At 41.7% G+C, this 19,098-nt stretch overlaps 4 protein-coding genes across 7 annotated transcripts; 2 read left to right on the forward strand and 2 right to left on the reverse strand.

Annotated features, from left to right (window-relative positions):
* LOC109714494 lies at positions 104 to 2,123 on the reverse strand. Of its 2 annotated transcripts, none has more exons than XR_002217388.1 (3): positions 1,593 to 1,638; positions 1,179 to 1,396; positions 104 to 700 (listed from the first exon to the last, which is right to left on the reverse strand). XR_002217388.1 is itself a non-coding variant. In XM_020239148.1 (3 exons), the coding sequence occupies exons 1-3, from the start codon at positions 1,898 to 1,900 to the stop codon at positions 520 to 522; spliced, it is 495 nt and encodes a 164-aa protein (XP_020094737.1). In that variant the 5' UTR covers positions 1,901 to 2,123; the 3' UTR covers positions 104 to 519. The 2 variants fall into 2 exon arrangements, 1 of the variants encoding a protein (XP_020094737.1); XM_020239148.1 differs by lacking the exon at positions 1,593 to 1,638 and adding an exon at positions 1,805 to 2,123.
* LOC109714476 (myb family transcription factor PHL11-like) lies at positions 4,828 to 8,373 on the forward strand. Of its 3 annotated transcripts, none has more exons than XM_020239116.1 (6): positions 4,828 to 5,507; positions 6,139 to 6,215; positions 6,339 to 6,417; positions 6,507 to 6,576; positions 7,460 to 7,529; positions 7,624 to 8,373. In XM_020239116.1, exons 1-6 carry the CDS (start codon positions 5,330 to 5,332, stop codon positions 8,008 to 8,010), a joined length of 861 nt encoding a protein of 286 aa, XP_020094705.1. In that variant the 5' UTR covers positions 4,828 to 5,329; the 3' UTR covers positions 8,011 to 8,373. The 3 variants fall into 3 exon arrangements, with proteins under 3 accessions (XP_020094705.1, XP_020094706.1, XP_020094707.1); XM_020239117.1 differs by having other exon boundaries at positions 4,829 to 5,507; positions 6,339 to 6,396; XM_020239118.1 differs by having other exon boundaries at positions 4,829 to 5,507; positions 6,339 to 6,393.
* On the forward strand, positions 8,603 to 12,207 carry LOC109713837 (transcriptional repressor ILP1). The gene has a single exon (XM_020238071.1). The coding sequence runs from the start codon at positions 8,982 to 8,984 to the stop codon at positions 11,850 to 11,852; it is 2,871 nt and encodes a 956-aa protein (XP_020093660.1). The 5' UTR covers positions 8,603 to 8,981; the 3' UTR covers positions 11,853 to 12,207.
* Positions 13,896 to 14,877, reverse strand: LOC109713838 (ubiquinol oxidase 1a, mitochondrial). The gene is made up of 2 exons (XM_020238072.1): positions 14,362 to 14,877; positions 13,896 to 14,240 (listed from the first exon to the last, which is right to left on the reverse strand). Exons 1-2 carry the CDS (start codon positions 14,827 to 14,829, stop codon positions 14,181 to 14,183), a joined length of 528 nt encoding a protein of 175 aa, XP_020093661.1. The 5' UTR covers positions 14,830 to 14,877; the 3' UTR covers positions 13,896 to 14,180.

Raw genomic sequence — 19,098 nt, forward strand, 5'->3', positions numbered from 1 at the left:
GATCAGCTGTTACTTGAGTTGCTAGTAGCGTCAGAAATCACCTAGTCTTGGCAAACCGTTGCATGCTGAAAATTAGATTGTATTTGGTATTATACCAAGTGAGGACTCACTCTTTCTTATCATTAACCCATTTTTCTGATGATTTTAGAGCATAGCTGACACTTTTAAGTGAGCCTAGCTCGTCTTTACATTAGCTGGAACTCTGGCAGATCTAAATTTTAGTAGGAAATTATCTAAATGACAAATTTTTGGGATTCGTTGGAAATCTTGTTCCGAATATTAGATAATGTTCAGCTGACAGAAGAGATTGCTCTTATGGCCAAAATAAGATAGGATGGGATGGAAGTAACATGTCTAGGCTACAGAACAAATAGTAATGTGAAAAAATAACTTATTCGCCACAAGCTAATAAACTGCAATGGTGTTTTTGGAGGGCTTTAGTCTTGTGTACGTCCCTGTTGATTGCCATATATCATGATTCATTGGGCGGGCGATGATCGGTTGAATGATTGCACAGTATCAGTCACGCAAAGACACATAAGAAGAGACTCCGAGAATGGCAGTAATCAGGGACAATATGGCAGCTTCTGGTAAGTCTCTGGACCTCAGGACATAGCAACTCTTCTGTCCGCTCTGTCGGTGACGACTGTTCCAGACGGCAGCAGATATGAAGATTGAAAACGCCAGTATAAATGTAAACCTGTGACAGAAGGAATTCTCTCATTCTTGAGTGTGATGATTGCAAAAGAAAATGAAGATCGTATGAGGAACTCTAAAGCGTCATTTGCTCGGCGTGCTCTGGCCATTTTAAATGTAGCAGAGAGAATAAAACATAATAATCTTACTTTGGATGTTTTTCACTATTCACCCTGGTTGCTTCTTTGTAGATTGGATTCTAGGATAAGTGATGTTTTTTGTGCTTCTTTTTACCTGGTAATTCGATTGCGAAAATGGGCAAAATACTTCTTTCCTTTTTAGGTTTCTCTGGGGCATCTTACTCCTGGTTCATTCTTGAAAAGGAAAGGATAAGAGAAAAAGCAAAGCAATATCTTTTAACCATTGATACATCTAAAATATCTGATGCTAGGATGCAAAGCTGTTCTGGCAGGTACAATCACTAGTTCACTAGTGCTAGATAAACTTCAAGATCAATTGATGAAAGTAGATGGCTTGATTACCAAGAAACTATGGCGGCGATCAACCCTGATACTCGACGGCAGTTCCACTTCCACTGACGAGTACTGCCTTTACAGCAGCAGCAGCAGCCGCAGCCTGTGGCGGCGCTAGCTATTAACTGAGCAAATAGCAGGGTCACGGCTGCTACAACCGCCAGGGCGGCAGCAGAGCTCTCTGGGTAAATGCAGTCGCCTGAGGTCGTCAATTGTACTTGCGAAGCCTGCGAGGTTAGGCATTGAACTATCAGTAAGATCCACAATAAAGACTTGTTCTTAACGGAGCTACGAGCGCTTATCCTGGCTATTTAAAACAGATCAATCAATTCACAAATGAAACAACTAAAATGAGCTTTTGGATTGAAACAGCCTAAAGCTATATCTAGTTTGATTACGGCTTTTTAGCTACATAGTACATACATACTAGCGGTCCTGTTAGCATATGTGGTTTTCGCGTGTGCATCTGCGACGGCACAGAAAATGATGTAACAGGTTTACTTGGGACACTAATAAATTTAACGTAGGTAAGATGTCTATTTCAAAAAGATTGGAAATTAGAGTTACACTTTCCGAAAAGTTCAGATGCTAATAGTATAATTTACTGAAATATATATATATATATGTATATATACCTTGATCCTTTTGGTATTTGCTATAAAGCCCAGGATAGCACTAAGCAAACCCAGGAAGCCCACTATTCCAGATACAGCAAGCACTTTTTTCTCCATTGCCCTCCTCTTCTCTTTCTCCCTCACTCTCTCTCTCTCTTTTTGTCGATGTTATTATCTTTCTAAATTCTGATCTATATTCAGTTATTCACAATGCTACAATGTGGTTTAGGAAAAGCAACCTACTTAAAGATGATTATTGTGATATTTGTATCACCTTGAAATGTCCGTTTTGAATGGCCGGACTAGCGTGCGCCAGCCTTATTTTCTATCACAGTATAAATTAGAAGGACATTTCTAGGAGTGAATGAGTAAGTGAGAGAGAGAGAGAGAGAGAGAGAGAGAGAGAGCAACGCCGGCCCCTTTTTTTAATTCCTTGCTCTGTTTACTCCGAAAATTGGTTAAGGCTCCTTTGTCTTTGGTGAAATAAAAAATTGTAATGGAGTATCACTCCAACTCAAAATGGCTTGTAGTAGAAGAGCCTTGTCCATTTGTGCTCTTCTATATCTATTATTATTAGGTTAAGCCTGAATTTGGATTTTGTGTAAATAACAAAATACGGGCCTTAACCAGGAAAAAATTTATAGAATGCATCAATTATATTAGTGAAGTGGCGTTTCTAACCAATCAAATAATTTTTTTGAATTTATTTGTCCAATCATAACTATAAACAATATTTTTATTATATTTATTTTTAAATGAAGAGAATGATATGGTGCAAGTGTGATACAGTAAACACCCTCTTTAACTAGGCCTCTCCAATAAACCTAACGCAGCATGCAATACGGCCCTCCTCAATCGACTGGGCTTGGTTTGGGCTCGGGTTAATGCCCTTGAAATCAATCATTTTTTTTGGAAAACTTTTTCCTTTTCTTTCTTCAGAAAAAAAAAAAGAAGTAATGTTAATTGATTGGGAAGTTAAAAGGCATGTTTGATTTGCTAGATCATCTCTAAAGTGATCTTGATGATACAATATACTAGTGTTTGCAATTGCTAATTATAAGACCAACTTCATGCATACAACATCACCCGTTTGACACACCAACTTATTATATCAAAACAAAAAAAATATTATCCCTACATTCTATATAAGGGTTTACATTTTACATCCTTAAATTCAAAAAATTATCAATTTTTTAATATCTTAATAATAAATAAAATTGATAATATAAGTGGGCAAATATGAGCTGCAAATATATTATCGTGTATACTTTTACACCTACCTTACTAGTGTACAGATCACACTCCCCTAATATTATTAAGTAGCACAACACAAAAGTTTTTTTTTTTCCTATTTTTTGTTATCCACCCAATGTGAAAACAGTGGAGATTCCCTCTTGATACGCGCTTGAATTACGCAGTATTCGAGCATAAATCACGATGCTAGATTACGCCATATTCCAGCATGAATTACGCACTATTCCAGCATGAATCACGATGCCTCACATCATTAGGTTCTTTTGTTCTCCCTTCTGATGAAAGTCTCAATGTCTATAATATTCTATCCCTACGGTGCTCATATTTCTACGTTAAGATGAACTAGCCCCGCTCTCAGTTGTTAGTTCGGATTTTCGTTATCTTATGACTAAATATGCAAAAAAAAAAAAACCATAGAGATTACCAAAAAAAATTAAATACTCTCAATTATTTAGAAAAAGAAAATTACAATACACACTCTCTTATATATATTTTACAATGAACTTAGCTTATCGTAACTCATCCACTAACTCCCCTATTATTACATAGAAATAAACCTTCATCAATAATTGTCCATGTCTCTCGACAGTTTTTTAAGACATAATGCCAGCAATTTTGATTCCTTCTGCTCTCAAAGAAGGGCTTGAATCGAGTCTCGTTGACAGTCCGTTTCAACTTGTGAGGTTAGTTATATCGGAGATTGAACAGTGCATTCTTTTTTTAAAAATTCCTAACATGTCGCTGCTGATGCTGCTGATAGACTATATATATTAACTTATAAACTGGGTCGGGTCCGGAAATCATATTTGCATCTGAGCCAAGTTCACATTCTTAACCCACCGAACTCCTCTTTCACAACGTCAACTTTAAAATTCACATTGTCTTAAAACTTGTACATACATTAATTATTAATTAGGGTTTAAGCCATTATGGCTCAATTAAAATTAAAAATCTTATCCCGTGCGCGCCACATGTCGAGATGTAAGTGGTTTTTGGTTTTGTACTCTGCTTGAAGTGACCAAGCCAAAAGGGGTGTGAAGTGAAAGTCGGGATTAGAAGACAAAAGGGGAGGAGGGCGGTGGGGCTGTGACGCCCACCTGGAATATTCCTCCTGTCACCTCCGGTGCATCATCACATCTCAGGTTCACCATTCGTCTCATCTTATTAGTTTAATCTAATTATTATTATTATTATTATTATTATCTCAACTACAACATACGTCGAGTGCAAGTAGAATTTATCGGTGCACCTGGTGCAGGAAAAGAATTCTCGCACCAAAATTCCGGCGAGGAAGGTTCCCAGCCGCGGGGCCCACTTGCCCCCCCTCTCCGACGTTCTGCGTCGTGGCGGAGCTCCCCACCACCGTGCAGGGGAATATTCCCTTCGTTCACCATGTGGCACGCCTCACATGTGCTCCCGCTTCTCCTCCTCCGCACACCTCCATTGCTAAAATGGTCCCACCACGTAATCACAACGCCACTCATGCATGATGCAAGTCCACGGACATATGCATGGATGATCCCTACACTATTTTGAGATCCCAACTTAGTCTACTTTTGGTCTAAACGTTTTAGTTATCAAATGTCATAAAATCTATGAAATAATATTTCAACGCTTAATTGTAGAAATATAGAAATGAGATGTACGTACGTATATATAATTAGGTGCGTGCGCATGAGCCGCAGGAGCAAGATAACGTGCATTCGGCGCCAAACACGTGGAGGGATGTTATTGGTGCTGGGGTCTTAATTATCTTCGCTCCGCGCTCAAGTTATTCCCAGATTCCCCCTCGCCGAGAAAGCTCCCTCGTCTCGTCTCTACTCTGCTCCCCACCACTCTCCCGCCACACTTCTTTTCTATTCACCAAACAATAACAAAAAAAAAAGGAGGAATAAATACGTACATATTAAATATCGCAATTATTCTCCTCCTTTCTTATCTTACTTAAACGTCTCGGTCAAAAAATTACCAATCCGCTAAGATTAGAATTTTTTTTTGCTTCCCGAATTTGTGCGCTGTAATGCAATTCGCGTCGACTCTGGCGTACTGCTCGTCGATTCAGGGCTTCGATTTCTCCCGATTTTGATTCGTACGGAGAAAGATTCACAATTGGGATCCATGAGCGTTGTTGTCTCTGGATTTGGGGAAAGAGTGGGAATCGGAATCAGCGGCTTTTCGGAAAGGTAACGCAGGGCCTCTTTGTGCTCTTTGGACAGGGGGAGGGATCGGAGTAATCGGGGAATTGGAGTGAGTAAACAGAGAGGGTGGAGAGGGATTCGGAGAGATCTGGTGATGTTTGAGGGGATGGAGAGGAGTTATCCGGCGGCGGCGGCGGCGGCGACGATGTATGAGGCGGTGGAGGGGAGTGGAGGGGTGGTGCTTTCGCGCGACCCGAAGCCGCGGCTGAGGTGGACGCCGGATCTCCATGACCGCTTCGTCGACGCCGTCACCAAGCTCGGAGGACCAGAGAGTAAGTCTCCATCTCACTTCTCTCGATCTCGATCTCGATCTCGATCTCGGTCTCGGCCTCGACGAGTAGCTATTTACTTCTTCTATTATTAGCTTGATTTAAGAGCTTATGGTTAGTGCTTAGTGATCAGGGACATTATGATCTAATAAGAGTCCTGATCTTAGCAGATCTAGTGATCCGCCTCCTTGTTTAGAGCAGGGATCAGTATTCTCGACGAATAGGATCGCATAGGTGTCGTCGGACATTGGATTGATTGTCCTTATAGTATGTGTATTTAGTGTAACCATAACCCTCACTCTCAACTGGATATGCACTCTGACATGTTAGCTAAGCGCACGAAATAGACGAATTCAAAAGTACTTGTTGTGGGAATTAGCCTCTCTGATGTCAGTGTCTCATAGTACGAGCTAAATTAACTAACAAAAACTCCGAAAGATATATCGTAGCAGTTACGCCTGTACTTTCTTTCTTAATCTTACCGCCTCAGAAGCATGTTTAAATTTGACCAAGTAGGCGTACAAAATCTAGTTTTACAATCAAATTTTCTAGTTTTCATCCATCTGGATGGAACTTGCCGCTTCTCCTACTTATTCGGATTACTGTATTCTTTTGGTTTGCGAACTGTCGACAGAGGCAACACCAAAGTCAGTTCTGAGACTTATGGGCATGAAAGGACTAACACTATACCATCTAAAGAGCCATCTTCAGGTGCACTCGATCCCCTTTTCTTTTTCTACTATTTTGTTCATGCAACATTACCTTTTGTTTGCTCTCTAAGTTGTGGTTTCCTTGATGATCTGAATTTTGGGCTTCTTGTTTGCATTTGCATAGAAATATAGACTCGGGAAGCAAACCAAAAAGGAGACAGGTGGACAGGCAAACACAGGTGGTACGGTCAATCCCTCTCGAAGTATAACTCGCTGGAGATGATGGCGTATTCTAAAAGATTAAGCAGTTCAAGCTTATTTTTCTCTCTGACACTGGGTTTTCTCAACACAGGAAGCAATTCGAGTGTAAACAGCTACTCGTGTGTCACTCCTAGCAATGTTTCGATTGGAAATAACATAGGGTATGTTGCTAATGATCTTTTTCCCCTTCATCTGGTCGTAGCTCAGATATTTCGCGTGTTTTCTTATTTTTCTGCGGGATAGTTAGGATGAGGTTTGGCCGTTGGGGGTAATGTCTACTATAGGAAAATGGATATTGTATTGTAGCAGAAAACAGTCATAATCACTTGATACGAAATAGGTTCATATGCAGCAATAATCTGTTCATTATGCGTTGAATTTGGCAATAGTGAATGTTTGTAGCTGTTGATAAGATTAGTGCCTGCTAATACCTGAGCAGTATTAGCAGACGTTCTATTCAGCCAAAAAAGATTGATTAGATCTCATTTGGGAACTGAAAGTCTAACATTAATTAGTCTGATAGTAATTTTGGGTTCTTATTACTGTATAGAACTTTATTTGTTGAAACGAACCATTATTTTACTCAATGAGCATTTCTGGAAGCTACTACCTCGGCACTGGTGGAATACTATGGTGTAAAATCTGCAGTGACATTACTGCCTAGTGTGAAGGACATTAGCACGATAATGCATCTTAAACTTATGATTGACTTATTGTGCCTCTGATAAATCCTCTTTAAGTTCGTTGATTCACCTTAGCAGGTGTACCCTCAGAAGTACAAATCAAGGATCTTGACGCATTTCCGACCAATTTTAATCTTATACCTCTTCTTAGGATATTTCTATGATAGCTTCATTCTTTTTTAACCCAGAAACTGATTATAATTCAAAATGCTATCTTAGGGGGAGGAAAGGGGGAAAATGTAGCATAAACAGACACCCATTTCTCTTCCTACTAGTTGAATAATTACTACTGCACTTTTTTTTAAATCTAAGCTTCATCCGATAAAGCTTGATATTTGTGTCACTTCATTACATGTTTCAGAGAATTGCCACTGGCTGAGGCATTAAGGTATCAAATCGAGGTACAGAGGAAACTACAAGAGCAACTAGAGGTGAGCCTACTGATCTTTAATGTAAATAATAATATATATATAAATTCTGTATTTGATTTTGCAAAGATCAATAGAGTAACTTAGTTACGTGCAGGTACAAAAGAAACTGCAGATGAGAATCGAGGCCCAAGGCAAGTATTTGCAAGCAATATTAGAGAAAGCCCACAGAAGCCTCCCTTTAGACGTGAACGGTACCAGGGATTTCGAGGCTGCAAGTGCCCAACTCACGGATTTTAACCTGGCACTATCAGGCTTAATGGACAATGTAAACCAAGTGTGTGAGGAAAAGAGTCCCGAGCCAGGAAAAGCTATGACACAAGATAGTATTGAGAGGAGTAATAATAACGCAAGCACTTTGCTTCGGCGTAACAGGGAGGAGGAGGTCAGGGACATGAAAGTTAATTTGAACGCGGGTTCGGTCATTTTAGATTTGAACATAAGAGGAGGATACGAGTTTCTTGGTGGGAGAACCCGAAATTAGATCTCCAGATCCATTCACAGAGAAGTTAGAGATGTTTTCCTCCTCCAAAATGAGATATGATTTTCAGAAGTTATCAATGTGAAGTTACAATTTCAGTTGTGTACGAGGTGAATTTTGAGCACACCTAGAGCTTCTTATTCTTTTTCTAGCTTGAATGATTGGTGTTCAATCTAGTCGCTGCATATAGAACACGAAATAAAATGTACTGGGTAGTGCTATGGCTTTGCATAATTACATGCAAACTTCTAAGATAAGGCCGAGAGATGTGCCAAATTGTAGACTTTTTTTATGTAAATTTCTTCCGAATTGTTTGTAAAATTTTGGCTGCAGTATGAAACCTGGACCCTGGCGTGTTGTACTGTATTTTGCACTCGTCCGAGTACGATGGATGAAGAAAATTTGTTTTATTGTGCAAAACTGGACAATTTTAATTTTTATTATTTCTTCTTCGAATGTTTGAGATTGCAGGAATATCACGTTATATACAGTATTACAAAAAAAATCGGATAACCAAAAAAGGGAAAAAAAATCTATATATATTTGCCCCTTCTCCTTTTCAACTAATAATATTGTTAATTGACTCTCAACATAAAAAAGGACCAGAATATTGTGTTGGAGTCAAAATTGAGTCGAACCTAAGTCGGTTAAGAGGCGCTGAAATATTAAAGATATACAAACCCGTGTTTTGTTCGGAAACTCCTCCTTCCTCAGCAGTTTGGGGGGAGGGCGGCGGACGATGCGAAAGAAGCTCGGAACGAACAAAAGAAGCGAAGAAATGGATCGCAGAGTGGATTAGAGGTGAGTTCGCTACAACCTTCCCCCCTTCTAGGGTTTCTCTTTCCCCCAGTCCATCCGGAAGAGTTCGAGAAACCCTAGCGGTTTCTCTAGCCGATCCCCAATTCGCCGAATCCAAATTGGTGCGAAACCCTAGCCTGTTGATTTCTATCGAGGAATCGGGGTACGTCTTCTCCATGAGTAGCGGCAGAGCCAAGAACTTCCGCCGCCGCTCGGAGGACAGCGGCGTTAATGGCGACGAGAAGCCGGGCCCAACACCCACCACCACCATCGCCTCCTCCTCCTCCTCCTCTACGGCCAATCGATCGCAAACCCTGGGCTCCGCGGCCAAACCCAAGAGCTCCAAACCCTCGGGCCCGAAGCGCCTCAGCTTCGCCGACGAGGAGGAGGATGAGGATTCTGAAGGCGGAGGCGGCGTGGCCGTGCGCCGGCCTCCGGCGAGAGCCCCCTCGTCGGCGGCGCCCGTCCACAAGCTCACCGCCGCCAAGGACCGGTCGAAGAGCTCGGTTCCTCTCCCTCCGATTCCTTCCAATGTGCAGCCGCAGACCGGCGAGTATACAAAGGAGAGGCTCCGCGAGCTTCAGAAGAACGCCCGGCCCCTCGGCAGCATGCCGAAACCCCAGCCTACTACTGCCCCTTCCTTCTCGGAGCCCAAATCGCAGAAACCAGAACCTGCTTCTTCCGAGCCCGTTATCGTCCTCAAAGGCCTTCTAAAGCCCACGAGTGTTACCGCTACGGCGGGCGGCACACAGAGGGGAGTGGCAAAAGATGAAGATGAAGAGGAGGAGGAGGAGGAAGAAGAGGAGGAAGAGAGGGCAGATGGAGATGAGGAGAGGGCCGACGGAGAGAGGCAGCGGAAGTTGCCGGTGATACCGGACCGGGCTACGATTGATGCAATACGGGCCAAGAGGCAGCAAATGCAGCAGCCCCGTCGGCTCGGGCCGGATTACATTTCGCTAGATGGCGGTGGAATGTTAAGCAGCCGCCCTTCGGCCGGGGGTTCCAGCGATGAAGAGGACAGTGATTTCCAAGGAAGGATTGCACTTTTCGGAGACAAGGTTGGCGGGAAGACAAAGAAGGGTGTTTTTGAGAGTATCGAGGAGCCGGTTTCTATCAGCAGCAAATTTCAAGAAGTCGGCATTAATCGTGAGGAGGATGAGGATGATGAAGAAGAGAGAAAATGGGAGGAGGAGCAATTTAGAAAGGGTTTAGGCAGGAGACTAGACGAAACTTCTTCACATAGAGGAGCTACTGGTGTTTCTACTGTTGTGCCGGTGCAACCGCAACCTTCTATTTATTCGGGGATTGCCCCCTCAATGGGCAATGTGCCGATAGGGGCTTCTGTTCTCGTCACTCGAAGTGCTGAGGTCATGTCTATCGCTCAACAAGCAGAGGTCGCCACGCGAGCTTTGCAGGATAACATAAGCAAGCTTAAGGAGTCCCATAAGATAACTTTGAATTCTTTGGTCAGGACAGATACCCATCTCTCTGAAGCGCTTTCCGAGATGTCTGATCTGGAGAAGTCATTAGAAGCAGCCGATAAGAAGTACGTCTTTATGCAGCAGCTCCGCGAATTCATCTCTGTGATGTGTGATTTCTTAAATGACAAGGCTTTTTATATAGAGGAGTTGGAGGAACAGATGCAGAAGCTGCATGAGAAGCGAGCATTGGCTATTTCTGATAGGCGGGCCTTTGACTTTGCTGATGCAGAAAGTGAGGTGGAGGCGGCTGTCAGTGCAGCCATGTCAGTTTTAAGTAAAGGCTCGGGGCCCACTTATGTCTCTGCCGCCACAGCTGCTGCTCAGAAGGCCATGGCCGCAGCTAGAGAGTGTCCGAATTTACCCGTGGAACTTGACGAGTTTGGAAGAGATATTAATCTGAGAAAGAGGATGGATTTTACACGGAGAGCAAAGGAAAGAAAAATCAAGAGAGCCAAGGCAGAGTCGAAGAGGATGTCATCTCTTGGTAAGGGTAATAAGTCTGAGCAGATTGAAGGCGAGCTGAGCACCGATGAGAGTGAAACTGAGATGTGTGCTTACGGGTTTAGCCGCAGTGAGTTGCTCGACACTGCCGAGCAGATATTCGCCGATGCTTCTGAAGAGTATTCAAGCCTTAGAATTGTCAAGGAAAGGTTCGAGGGTTGGAAGAATAAGTACTCATCGACTTACCGTGATGCCTATGTGTCACTTAGTGTTCCAGCTGTCTTCTCCCCGTATGTAAGATTGGAACTTCTTAAGTGGGATCCTTTATACAAAACAACAGATTTTTTTGACATGGAATGGCACAAGCTTCTTTTTGATTACGGAAAGCCGGGAGGAGACCATGATTTTGAACTAGATGATGCTGATGTGAATCTTATTCCCGGACTGGTGGAAAAGATAGCCCTGCCCATATTGCACCATGAAATTGCTCATTGTTGGGATATACTTAGCACCCGACTGACAAAAAATGCTGTTTTTGCCACAAACATGGTGATTAGTTACATTCCGGGTTCCAGCAAGGCTTTGCACGAATTATTGGCTGTTGTTCGCAATCGTTTGAATGAAGCCATATCTAGCCTTAGCGTACCAGCTTGGAATACCACGGTAACAAAGGCCGTGCCTGGTGCAGCACAGTTTGCAGCGTATAGGTTTGGATTGTCTCTTCGTTTACTTAGAAATATCTGCTTGTGGAAAAATATTCTTGCACTTCCAATTCTGGAAAAACTTGCCCTCGAAGAGCTTTTAGGGGGAAAACTCCTTCCTCATCTGAAAAGCATCATTTCAGATATTCATGATGCTATTACAAGAACAGAGAGAATAGTTGCATCATTATCAGGGGTTTGGGCCGGACCAGAGGTCAAATCAGAACCCAGCCAGAAATTGCGGCCTTTGGTGGATTTTGTGGCTGAATTAGGGAGCAAATTGGAAAGAAGGCATGCGTCGGGTGCGAGTGAGGAGGAGACACGTGGGCTAGCTCGTCGTTTGAAGAATATGTTGGTTGCGCTCAATGAATATGACAAAGCTAGAGCAATACTGAAGACCTTTCAGCTCAAAGAAGCACTTTGAGTTCATCACGGTTACGCCACCAGCTTTTCCGACCTCTCCATATGTTTGAGTTGTTGGGCGACATCGTCCTCTGGAAGAGGGTAATTGTTGTATGGAGGCATCATGAGTTCAATTTTGTAGTCCTCATCCTGGTAACTTTAGATACCTATTCTTCATAGTCTAGTCGTTAAGCCTTCTCAGTTCAATTTTGTTGATATACAAAGACAGGGTTACGTTGCAGAATTTCCTGTTACAAGAGCTATCAAGTCGTACTTTTTTTATTTCTGCAGGTTTCCAAGTGCTGGTTGTATTATTGTAGGTTTCCAATTGCTGATTATAATTAATGTGAGCTTAGTAGTGCCCTTCTTTTTTTTAATTTTTTTTTTGCCCCTGTTTGATATTCTTCTATCAAGTAAATCGCAATCTCACCTTGGAAATCAATATCAATCTTGCAAACTTTTAATTGTTTAGCAAATTATTGAGACAGCTTAATTTTTCTGTTCTTATGCACTGTTTCCTGACCTTTTCAGTTAATTACTATTATTGTGGCTCTGTTATATCTGGCGACGGTTTTGATGCATACATGTTCTGCTCTCTCTATTTCTCATCTAGCCACTGTTGCTCTCTACTTTTTGCAGAATCAGTTTCTCTATTTCTACTTTTTGTGGGATGTTTTAGAGGAAATGAGTTCCTATGCAATGCAATGCAATGCAACAATTTCTTGTTTTTGTGTACGTCAAACGGGGATCACATAGACATGCTTAATTATTAAGATTGGACATTCGAGATGAAATTAGGAGATTTATAAGGATTTCTTCTAGAATAATGAGTCTTAACGGTGAAACGGCTAAGAAGCCAACTTTAACGTACTACAGTACAGAAGTAATAATGGTTGGTTACTAAGAAGCCAACTTTAAGCTTATCTTTATAGGAAATCTCGAATTTCTTCGATATACTTGCATCTTTATTTCAGCTGTCAGAGTCTTGTTGATTAATAATTGTTGCACTTTGTATAATGCTGATCATGAAAACCTGCTTCTTGTGTTATAATCTTATATATAAGAATTGGAATTTTATCATTATTCAGAATGGATGAATCCTATTCTGGCACATCAATAATTTAACTTGGTTGAAATCGTGATCAAGAAATATGTATCATCAGGATGAGGTCGTGCTGAGATGGGTATTGTTTGGTTTCCATATTGTGCATGGCATTTATATGGAATACTAATTTCAACTGCATCTAATACAAGCTGTTGGTTGGTCTGATGGACTTTTTTTGTTTTTCATTTTCCTGTACTTGTGTGTATGTATACAGGATTGACATCTAACTGTTTGGATGGGCATCCTTGCATTCCTTACAATTAATTCCTTAATAAGAGGTTGGGATTGTTGCATCTTGATTGCAGATAAAGAGTTGCTAGATCCATGATAAAGCCACAACTTGTGAGACCTTATCTTAACAAGGAGTCCAAAGAGTTGCTACTTCAGCTCGTCTCGTCACTGCATTTGATCTGTTTTATCCTAATACAGTAAAGTTGCTGTTTGCAGCCATCCTGTGGAACTCTTATAAGATGTGAATAGAAGGAGACTTTTGGTGCTTATTAATTATTCTGTAATATTGAAATACCGGTTTAGGTAACCAAGAGCCGTGTAGAAGGCAGTAGTCGGAGAATGTTGTGGCAGATCGAACCTGTGGTAGCACTCTGGACTGGAGTTAAGCAGGAAATCCCGCTTCCTGAGTTTCACCGGATAATTGAATTGTATCTAAACAATCATTATTTATGTTAGCTGGGGCCTCAAAAGCTTTCCAGATTGCCAGGACTTACTCTGTTTTTTAACCCCGTCTTGATCTAATTTTGGGTGCAAAGCAAATAAACAAGACTCTGTGTTCTGATCTAATTTTGGGTGCAAAGTAAACATACTAGATTCTGTGCTCTCTGATCATCCATCTCGAGCAATATCCAAGTAAAAACACCGTTTGCAGAGGAAATTCCCTGTGTACGTGGAGTCTCAAAAAGCTATCACTTATCAGGTGTCCAGTAAAAATGGAGAAGCCGGGCGAAAATAGAAAGAAGTATCATCCGTTAATGCTTGCCAAAAAAAACACCTATACACAATATTACGTCCCACTAACAAGGAAGGATATATACTAGCATAACACGGTGAATCGACGACCAATACACACTAAATCTGCATTTCAAATGTACCATCACAAGTGGATCAGCAGCAACCAAAAACAGCCAAACATGACTCTCTCTCTCTCTCTCTATATTGACACATTTTATTCACCAATATTAATTCATGCCTATATTTATAAGATCCCACACACCAACATACGGAGCGCTCTTAATGATAATCAAGCGGCGCCGGAGTCTCCTTGAGCTCCATTCCCTGGTAGTGTATGTCCTGCAAGCAAATTGAATCAGTCTTCGACTACTCTGATTATCATTATTATTATATTGAAAAGGAAAAGGAAAAGGAAAGTGGGAAAAGGAAAAGGAAAGAGGGGAAGAAGGCGGCGGCGTACGGATGCAAAGTGGTTGACGTCGCGGTGGTGCGCCTCGTCGGCGCGGACGACGGTGACGACGTCCTTCAAGGTGGCGTCGGGGGGGAGGCGCCAGTAGTCGATGGCGATGGCGGGGGCGGGGACGTTGTCGATCTTGCCGGCGTCGAGGTCCTTGAGGAACTCGGTGTAGGAGTGGATGGCCTCCTCCTCCAGGTAGCCGGTGACGCGGTGGGCGAACTTGGGGGAGAGCAGGTAGCCCAGGAAGTAGGCGTTGAAGAACACGCCCTGCACGGCGATGACGAGGGCGCGCTCGTACCAGCGCGGCTTGGCCACCTCCATGAACGTCATCAGGTGCATGCGCTCGTTCTCGGCCTCCTCCAGCAGCGCCCGGATCCATCCCCCGCTGTGCTCGAACCGCCGCAGCGACCGCAGGTGCAGCAGCATTCCCCCCACCATCCCCGGCACCGCCGCCACCGTCTCCAGCATCATCGCCCGGCACCCATACCGCCTCTGCACCACCACCACCGCCGCACAAGCACTCAATCAATCATTCAATCACTCAATCATAATAATTTCTTTCTTTCTTTCTTTCCTTTTCCTTTATTATTATTATTATTATTGTTATTATTGTTTTTAAAAAAGAAAAATAAGAAAGCAGAAGGGATCAGCTACACGTGAGGATCACGTGTCCAGCGCATCCGTCCGGGATCCCAGGGAACTGGGAAGCGGGGGACGCGTGTAAAGCAAAGCGCAAAAATATCATGAAGAAAGTTAGGAAGATGAAGAAAGTTAGGAAGGGGGAGGAGATTAATTGGAATCCCGATTTCTTGGGGGGGGGGAATTGAAAGTAATGTGATAAGGGTACCTGGAAAAGTTAATATAGTGTGGGAGACGGAAGTGAGCTAATTAGACCGGGTCCAGCCCTACACGCAACCACTTGTCCACACGTCGTCGGCACGTGTGCTTCTCCAGATACGAATCGTCACATCGCCTTACAATACACTCTCCCGCTAAAAACCAACAAATATATTACATCAAATTTTCAATTTATTCTCATAATTTCCTCTGCTTTTTTTTTTGGGGGGGGTCAAAATTATAAATAAAAGTTTTAAAAAATAAAAAATAATTAATATTAGGCTACGCAGCATTATGAGATAACAAAATAAAATTACGAGATAATACTAGTTAAGAAAACTAAATATGTGTGAGTGATGTGATACATAGACTCCTGAACATGAATCTGAATACGGTGGGTCCTAATTGGGAGCTTACTACCTCGTCGACACACAGTAGTCCTCGTCACCTGTTATTCGCCTTCTTCTCGCGTCGCCGGAGCCCTCCCTCGCCCGCTGCGCTTCTTCTCCTACCGACATCAGCCGACCGCCGAACAGCGCGCGCCGCCGTCGTGTCCGCCATGCGCACGAGGAACACATCCGCGCCCACCACTAACCGCGCCTAGCCGGCGACATCCCTTCAGGAGAGCTGAGTCCACAGCCGCATCTCCGCAGCAGCCGCTACCACGTGGACTGGTGAGAGGATATTTTTTGCCCCGGGGCGCAGCTTCCTCACGAGATCGCGCTAAACATCAAATCGTGCATCACCAATCGTCTCAGCTCATAGTTTTTTTTCTTTCTCTTTTCTTTTGGGTAGAGAGAATTAAAGAAGAAAATGGAAATCTATATATATATAATTAGGATAATAAGGGGCTAATTTTGCTAAGAAAGTTTTTTTTTTTTTGTGGATCGCCGTTACACAGCGAGGACGATCGGCGGCGCAGGATCTTTTATACTAGCAGAGGTGAGAGGACGTCTAATTCGTATGTCGGTTCGGTGATGGTTCGAGTCCCGTTACTCTGTGGTGCACTTACCCATCATTACTATTCATGGTCCCCATAGTCAAACCGCTTAGTTTGAACTTTTACTTTGGCCTAGACGTGTCTGCAATCTCTCATTCGCGTATCTAGATGGCCAAAAAATAATATATTTCTAAAATCAATTGATAAGATAACTAATATAATTTACGAGGAGGACTATGTAGTTTGTTGATAGACTAAGCCACCGTTTGGTTGGGAGTTAAGGGGTGAAATAACCCTTAACCTCCAATTTATACCCAAATACTATTTTTTTGGGGTGGGGTTAGTAAACCCCACCCCAAACCAGGTTAGTGGGGTTTACTAACCCCACTCCCCCTTCCAACTTTAACCCCGCACGCATCCCGAGCCCTCACCTTTTTATTCTTTATCAATCATTAACCCCACACCCCCTCTCAACTTTAACCCTGCACGCATCCCGAGCTCTCACATTTTTCTTCTTTATCAATCATTATCTTCTTATCCCACCTACTCCAACCAAACACTTTTTTTCACTATTCTAGACTAACTCCAACCTCCAACCAAACACAAAAAAATTTTAACACCATTTTAACCCTAAACTTAACCCTATTCCTGGAATAGCTACTTTTTCTTAACCCCGAACGAAACGGGGGCTAATAGTCATGATTAAAAAAAACTATTTAAAATCTGTTTCAATATAAAGTTATTATAGAATTTTTTTTTTTTTGAGAGATAGGTAGAACGCTACCCGCTTCGTTTATTTCATTAAGAAATAAACTTAGCTGGAAATGTGAATCAACTAGTATTCGAACTTGGGACCTTTGGTACCAACCACCAAGCCCTTCGCCACTTGCTCTAGAGACGGTCGGTTATTATAGAATATTTTTGATCAAATATACGGACACAGATGATTTAATGCAGGGCATGGGGCTACCGCCTACCGGGTTGGGAGGTGACCGCACTCAGGTAACGCGCGATTCGTGGACCTTTCTCTCTGGAGCGGCGTGTCAATTTTTTAAAATAGAAAAAAAGAACACAGAAAATAACGGAAACACGCTCCTCGACGAAAAAGTCGACGATCAGCTCGACGTACAGAGCTAATTGGAGCGGAATTATAAACCGGGGCCCACTCGTGCGGTGCTTTTGTTATTATTATTATAATTGTTATTTCATAATAGGAAAAGAACTCGCCTTGAGGAAGTTGGTCGCCCTCTCCCTACCATTACGCTATAATAATATAATAATAAAGTCCGGAAGGTTCGGGCTCTTTTCATTTGAATAGAGTTTTGTTGTCCCGCGGGGATAACTTTTCCACCGTTACGTGGTTATCACATCTTCTATTTTTAATTAATTATATATTTTTATTTTAAATTTATAATAAAAATATTTTTTTTAAATGATGAAATAGGTGAATCCTTAAATAGAATTTTTTATTAATTTAGAATATTACTAAATATTGTATTCTAAACTTTTTCGTGGTTTTGGGGTTCGAGGATACGACGTAACGAGACTATGAGAGGCAGGATAAACAAAGAACAAATGGTGGGGACTGGGGAGGGTGTTTTCGTCATTTCATACAGTAAAAATAGAGTTTCTTGGTCCCCAAGTCATACCACTCCTGTAACTTCGGGTCAAAGGGAGGCGGCGGCTCCTCCGTGCAGCTTAATATCNAATACATATATATATACAAGCTTTATATATATATATATATATATATATATATATATATATATATATATATAATAAATATATATTTCTTCCTCTCTAAACTTTATATCTTCTGTTTGATATCTTTTCAAATTTATTTATTTATTGTTACTTAAATTCACAACTATTCTAATTTGCAAGCAAAATTTTATTATCATCAAACCAAATTATTTACTTACAAATTGTTTAAAATCATTAAATTTTAATAAACCTATTATTATAATCTTTCGTCCAACCTGTATAAATACCAGTAGATATCTATAATAAGACGGATTAGTCTCAAGTATGCGCCAGTCATGCAAATTAATTCGGCTTAAACATGATCTTAATTTGGTTAAGGGCACGAGTCACATGTGCGCTGGTCAAAGAACGGACACCCTGGAAGCACCGTGACCGTCCATTTTACATCAAGGAATCTGCACTGTTCAGTCAATTATCTTCTTTTCTTTTCTTTTTTTTTCCTTTTCACCTTCCTTTTCTTTTTTTTGATAATAACGATTATTAACGAGTTTCACGTGCTCATCGTCTTTGGAAAGGTCGATACATCGCCAAAATTTGGGCCGTCCATTGAAAATATGAGTTGAATGAAATAGTAGTCTCCAAACTCTTCTCATCACATCTCCCATAACTCATAAGGGGTTTCTGAGTAGAACGTTTGTCCTTCTACACTACACATGTTATATATACTTATATCCTGTTAAAAAAAATAATAATGAATAAATAATAAAGAGGCGGCCCCCAATTGCTATCATAATTTTGTTACCGTGCATTCCATTATTAAAACAAGTTTTGAACAATAGTTAGTTCTTTGAAGAGCCTATAACTAGGCCTTGATATATAGATTTGGGCCGAGCCGGAGCACGTAACATATGCTCTTGGATGGGCCATTTTTAACCTGCAACGAATTTATTTCAAAACAGGCTTAGCTGGGCCGGGATCTTATCATTAGCGTCACACACGCTCTCTCCTCCTCAATCTCCCTCTCTAATTCAATTTATTTTTCTTTTCCACTGCTTAGTTTCCAGCAGTGATGAACGGTTGATTACACCGTCTAGATCTGGTTAGTCATAAGTTTGGATAGTTTGTGTAGGAGAAATTATTAACGTCCTTCACTGTTGCCGCACTCACTTCTCCTACACCCTCTCTCTCTCCAATCCTAAGAGCATGTTTGGTTATAAATAAACTCTCGCGCTGAAGTTAAACACTATGTGAAGATCAAA

The sequence above is a fragment of the Ananas comosus genome, linkage group 8 (genome assembly GCF_001540865.1).
Source record: "Ananas comosus cultivar F153 linkage group 8, ASM154086v1, whole genome shotgun sequence".
Taxonomy (NCBI): domain Eukaryota; kingdom Viridiplantae; phylum Streptophyta; class Magnoliopsida; order Poales; family Bromeliaceae; genus Ananas; species Ananas comosus.

What these genes read in the sequence shown, in the direction of transcription:
- LOC109714476 (XM_020239116.1), top strand. Translation starts at nt 5,330, where the DNA reads ATGTTTGAGGGGATGGAGAGGAGTTATCCGGCGGCGGCGGCGGCGGCG. An exon ending in CAAGCTCGGAGGACCAGAGA is followed by an intron (nt 5,508 to 6,138) that starts GTAAGTCTCCAT and finishes AACTGTCGACAG; the next exon opens with AGGCAACACCAAAGTCAGTT. An exon ending in AACTACAAGAGCAACTAGAG is followed by an intron (nt 7,530 to 7,623) that starts GTGAGCCTACTG and finishes AGTTACGTGCAG; the next exon opens with GTACAAAAGAAACTGCAGAT.
- LOC109714494 (XM_020239148.1), bottom strand. Translation starts at nt 1,900, where the DNA reads ATGGAGAAAAAAGTGCTTGCTGTATCTGGAATAGTGGGCTTCCTGGGT. An exon ending in CAAATACCAAAAGGATCAAG is followed by an intron (nt 1,397 to 1,804) that starts GTATATATACAT and finishes CTAACCTCGCAG; the next exon opens with GCTTCGCAAGTACAATTGAC. An exon ending in ATCGCCGCCATAGTTTCTTG is followed by an intron (nt 701 to 1,178) that starts GTAATCAAGCCA and finishes CTTCTGTCACAG; the next exon opens with GTTTACATTTATACTGGCGT.
- LOC109713837 (XM_020238071.1), top strand. Translation starts at nt 8,982, where the DNA reads ATGAGTAGCGGCAGAGCCAAGAACTTCCGCCGCCGCTCGGAGGACAGC.
- LOC109713838 (XM_020238072.1), bottom strand. Translation starts at nt 14,829, where the DNA reads ATGATGCTGGAGACGGTGGCGGCGGTGCCGGGGATGGTGGGGGGAATG. An exon ending in ACGTCAACCACTTTGCATCC is followed by an intron (nt 14,241 to 14,361) that starts GTACGCCGCCGC and finishes ATTTGCTTGCAG; the next exon opens with GACATACACTACCAGGGAAT.